This window comes from Corylus avellana, chromosome ca2 (genome assembly GCF_901000735.1).
Source record: "Corylus avellana chromosome ca2, CavTom2PMs-1.0".
Classification (NCBI taxonomy): domain Eukaryota; kingdom Viridiplantae; phylum Streptophyta; class Magnoliopsida; order Fagales; family Betulaceae; genus Corylus; species Corylus avellana.
Window position 1 is genome coordinate 22,460,605 of NC_081542.1, and position 5,270 is coordinate 22,465,874.

The 5,270-nt window shown below is 32.2% G+C and overlaps 1 protein-coding gene across 1 annotated transcript; it reads left to right on the forward strand.

Annotated features, from left to right (window-relative positions):
- The first annotated feature begins 1,966 nt into the window (after positions 1-1,966).
- Positions 1,967-4,935, forward strand: LOC132170804 (aquaporin NIP1-2-like). Its single transcript, XM_059581914.1, has 5 exons — positions 1,967-2,279; positions 2,413-2,637; positions 2,848-3,045; positions 3,839-3,900; positions 4,295-4,935. Exons 1-5 carry the CDS (start codon positions 2,130-2,132, stop codon positions 4,527-4,529), a joined length of 870 nt encoding a protein of 289 aa, XP_059437897.1. The 5' UTR covers positions 1,967-2,129; the 3' UTR covers positions 4,530-4,935.
- The last annotated feature ends 335 nt before the right edge of the window (positions 4,936-5,270 follow it).

Sequence of the window (5,270 nt, forward strand, 5' to 3'; positions counted from 1 at the left end):
AAATAAATAAATAAATAAAGAAGAAAGATAAAGATAAAGATGGTAGCACATGTTGTTAATACTTTGAACCAACTTTTTTTTTTTTTTTTTTTAAATATATATATATATATATATAAAGTCTATTTAATCCATTCAAACTATCACCCTAATGACAATCTATTCTCAAACTATCAATTGCTACAATTTACCCTTTCAAACTACCAAAACAATAACAATGTAAACCCAATTTTAAAAAAATGACAAAATTACCCTTACTAAAATAATAATAAAAATACTAAATTTTATTTTATTTTTTCAAAATCTTAAGGATAGTTTTGTCTTATTGAAAATTTTATAAGGTTAATTTCGTTATTTTGCTAGCATTGGGAGAGTACATTGTCATTGTTTTGGTAGTTTGGTAGTAAATTGCCGTAATTGATAGTTTGGGGGTAGATTGTCATTGGGGTAGTAGTTTGGGAAGGTTAAGTGGACTTTACCATAAAAAAAAAATAAAAAAAAAATTAGAAGTGAATAAACACTATTATATGAGTCCAAGAAAATATGGATATAATGTAATGTAGTATTTAAAATTACTCTACCAATATGAAAATATGACATTTTGGTAATCTTTTGAAGCATAACTTCATGACAGTGAAAATATGCCTTTTAGTAGGGGTAATAATTTGTGTTCGCGTGTCGGTCATGTCGAAGCTGTGTATAAGACTATATGGCTTAACCAAAACCCGACCAATTTAATTAAATGTGTCAAATCTCTCAACCTTAACCTTCTAAATTTGTATTGGGTTTGCGGATTATGTAAAAATTGTCTGTCATTATGTTGCTTGTCGGTTTCGAGTCGAAACATGAATATAGGATTAGGTAGATCAATCTTAACTCGCCCAATTTGATGAAACATGTCAAATTTCTCAATCCTAACCCTTTAATTTCAAGTTGGGTTTGTTTCAAATTGGCAGGTCAACTAGTTCTTAGGAAAAATGCCAAAATTATGTCCCCTCATGCAACAGAAAGCCTTTAGGGAAAAGTTTCAAAATTGCCTTCTTCAACATGCTCTTCCCAGTAAGTAAGTGAAAAACTTTAAAGCCTATAACATTACCTGAGTGTTCCCGATCCTCATTGGTGCAAAGATTTTGATCTCTCTGAAAGATTTCCAGAATTTATTTTTGAGATAAGATTTTAATCCCTCAAGCATTCTCTCTGTTTTTTATCTTCAGAAAAGAAAATAAAAAAAGATATATATATATATATATATATAAAGAGAATAAAGAATGTAATAAAGAATCTTGCTTGAGTTTGTATTGAAAAAATAAAATATAAAAAAAATAGAGTGGAGAAATTACTTTTTGAGTAGCTATCACATTCGAGAAGAAATAAATTATCTATTTTTATCTCTTTTGCAGTTGATAAAATATAATTAGAGAGATGTTATTACTCAAGTCCTCAACTAAGATTGATCGCATTAGAGTAACAGTAACAACTCATGGGTGCCCCTTGCCCCTACAAGCAGAATCTATTTTTAGTATTTTTTTTAGACTTTTATAAGGCATTCATGTCCCTTCTCCTTCTGCATTCATTTCATGGAAGAAATTATCTTCAAAAGTTAAATCCACTCTAACAAATACCAAATGTTGTTTTACACATTAGAAATACATGTTTTTTTTAAATATTTTTAATAGTTAATTATTACTATTCTACTAACTTAAGAACCCAAACTTTAATGAAACTAAATCTTATCTAGTTAGTTATATTTGATTAATAATTTTATCTATTTAAAAAATAAAAAAATAATAATACCCTCAAATATAATTAACCCGTTAATTTTAGAATCGAAATCGAATGTGTGTCATTTCCTGTGAGTGATTGAAGCAGCCATCAATGCATCAATTTTCAACGATATTTACTATGCTGTTTTATATTTATTTTAAATGTGAAAAAAATTTGGTCGTCTCTCTCTGATCACAAAAAGTCCATTCTCTCTGTCTCTCTCTCTCTCTCTCTCTCTCTCTCTATTCTTTTTGGTCTTTTTCATACCAATAAATTGGAGTTGTTCAGCTGGGGTTTTCACCAAAGCAGAGCAATCTCCTTCCTCTCCTCTGCTCTTTCACCTCCTCTGTTTTTTTGTGCCAATAGCCATGGCAGAGAATGGACAAATTCCTGGAAACCAAGCTGCTGTAGTCTTGAATGTGAAAGAATGTGAGGCCAATCACAATATTCCTTCCTCCTCTGCCCCCAAACCCAACCATGGAGGAGGCTGCTGTTTCTCTGTACCTTTTTTGCAGAAGGTGAATCTACTTATTCTTATTCTCATGATCACCAACTTATTTGATTTCTTTTTTCTTCTTTTGATTCATTACAAATCTTATTATGTAACCCAATTTAACATGAAAAAGGGAAATTTTTTGTTGTTGATGACAGTTGGTTGCAGAGGTGTTGGGCACATACTTCTTGATATTTGCCGGTTGTGGGTCGGTGGTGGTGAATTTGAACAATGAAAAGGTGGTGACTTCGCCGGGAATATCAATAGTTTGGGGACTTGCTGTGATGGTGCTGGTTTACTCTCTTGGCCACATCTCCGGCGCCCATTTTAATCCTGCGGTCACCTTTGCCTTTGCCACTTGCAAGAGATTTCCATGGAAGCAGGTAAGCCACACCAGAGAAACTTTCTTCCTTTCATAGAAACTTCTTGAATTCTATAATTTAATGGTGAATTTTCAAGCTATGACAAAAACCCATGATCCATATGTCTTTTCCCACCAACCAATGCACATTGGATTTCCATCAACTTTGTCTCTCTGTTTTAAACTTCAATTTTTTTACTTTTTTGCCCTTTTGTCAAATTATATTTTGCAGGTGCCAGCTTTTATATTGGCTCAAGTCCTCGGGTCAACACTGGCGAGCGGCACCCTTCGGTTGCTATTCACCGGGCACGATGACCAGTTCGCCGGAACAATGCCGGCGGGGTCTAACATGCAGTCTTTTGTGCTTGAGTTCATTATCACATTCTACCTCATGTTTGTCATATCCGGCGTTGCCACTGACAACAGAGCTGTTAGTTCTTCGCCCTTAACTTCGTTTAATTTTGTTAAATTATCTGTTATTCAAAAAATGTTTAGACGTAAATTTAGAGCATATTTGAGATTGCGTTTGAGAAGTAAAATTTTTAAGCCTAAAAATGTGTGTTTTTGCCATTTTTAAATTTTTTGAACCCTTAAAAATGCTTTCAATTTTTTTTTATCAAACGGTTATTTATTTTATTTTTTTCAAATGAACTTTTTGAGTGTTAAACGCACTTTTAAGCTTTTCAAACGCACACTCAAACATGCCCTTAATCATATTAGTCAGGTTTAACACATGAAATGCTGAAATGAGTGGTAAAATATAGAATTAAGATTTAAATTCAGAATCTCTACTCTAATATCAGTGAAATATTGAGTTAAGGTTTGAACTCAAGGTCTCACAGCTTCAGTTGGGTCAAGAACTGTCAAGGATCATGAGCTTTTTTTGTCATTTATAGAGAAAAACAATTTTTATTTTCTCGTGCTCTTATATAATTGTAAATCATTAATCATTTATCTCAAAAGTGGTGAAGTAAATCGTTTAATAAATATTAAAATTTTCCAATTAAAGTAATTGCACAAGAATATATAATTATCCAATGTGGTTGGCTGATTAGTTCTCCTATCTCATTGACCTATTGTGTCCAGAATCTTATGATATCAAGCAATCTGCTTAGTATATAAATCCAAACGCGTTTAGTTATGATAATAAAATAATTTTTAAGCTTATCCATGCTGACAATTACAGATGAATATTCTTTTACACCTTTCAAATGTCTTTGCAGATTGGAGAGCTTGCTGGTCTTGCTGTTGGGTCTACGGTCCTACTTAACGTGATGTTTGCAGGGTAATAGCTTAATCTAATCTGATTAATTATAATATATTACACAAATTATATGTTCACATCATCGCTAATTATATTGACACCACTTTTGATTATATATATTCATGTTGAGTAATGTTATTTAGTAGATGGCGTAGCAGCGGAAATCAACTAAAAATCATATAGTTGATTTTTATTGCCACATTATTAAATTATATGACAGTTGTATAACAATCTACTAAATAGGTTTACTCATTCATGTTTGGTACATATTTTAAGAATAATGCTTTGAATACTATAACTTTTACTACAAGCTCTTACATGACTATCACGTAGCAATCCACAATTTAATGGTTGTGTGATCGTCCATTTTTTGGTGGCTGAGGTGATAAGTATTATGTGAACTGCTATTTGTCAGGCCAATTTCAGGAGCATCAATGAATCCAGCAAGAAGCTTGGGGCCTGCAATAGCACATAGCAAATACAATAGCATATGGGTGTACATTTTGGCACCGACCCTTGGGGCTATATCCGGTGCATGGGTGTACAATTTTATCAGGTTCACAGACAAGCCTTTGCGTGAGATCACCAAGAGCGGCTCTTTTCTAAAATTGGCAAGAAGTGGCAACTCAAGAAATAACAATTCTATCTAACTATATGCATATATGTATAAGAATTGTTATTTTGCATTCTTTCAGCATTCTTTTAGTATACTCAACTGACATACGTGATATGTTCAATTCACCATTAAATTATTTTTCATTTTTAGTTAAAATTTATCTAAAGGTGGATTGAGTATAGCATATCAGCTGAGTATACGGGAAGAAAGCTAGAAAAATGCATAATGATATTTCTTTATGTTTTTATATATATATAACAGATAGAAAAGAAAAGGGTTCTCCCCATATTTTTTGTAGTTGTTTGGTGATTGTTACGAAGGATGTGCTACATAGAGTGTAGAAAGTGTAAGGAGGAACTCACATTGTGCGTTATCAAATGTAATCTCCATAATCTCTATATTTCAACAAACCTTATAAATGAAAGTTTGCTTCATTGTTATAGTTGGTGTTAGACAAAGTTCGAAAGAAATCTTGGTCCCTTGAAAAAAAATTGCATGTGACAACATACTCCAAAGACAAACGGATATCCAATTAATATATCAAATTTAGATATTTGTATCCCGTCGAGGTAAGCATTGTCTCGTTGAAAGCTTTTATAACATCTGCCGTTTCTTAAGACATTTTTTAGCCGAAGACTATGTTTTAATTGAAATTGAGAACATAGATTGTGTACCAAAACCATGTTTGAATTGAAATTAATTTAGATACATTTACAAGTTCTTCCCATCTGAATTGCATACATTCACATTTGAAAGCGGCTTACAATAAGTTCTT

Bases quoted from the DNA above. Each gene is read 5' to 3' on its own strand.
- LOC132170804 (XM_059581914.1), top strand. From the start codon at position 2,130: ATGGCAGAGAATGGACAAATTCCTGGAAACCAAGCTGCTGTAGTCTTG. The intron at 3,046-3,838 runs GTTAGTTCTTCG...ATGTCTTTGCAG, and splicing joins TTGCCACTGACAACAGAGCT to ATTGGAGAGCTTGCTGGTCT. The intron at 3,901-4,294 runs GTAATAGCTTAA...GCTATTTGTCAG, and splicing joins CTTAACGTGATGTTTGCAGG to GCCAATTTCAGGAGCATCAA.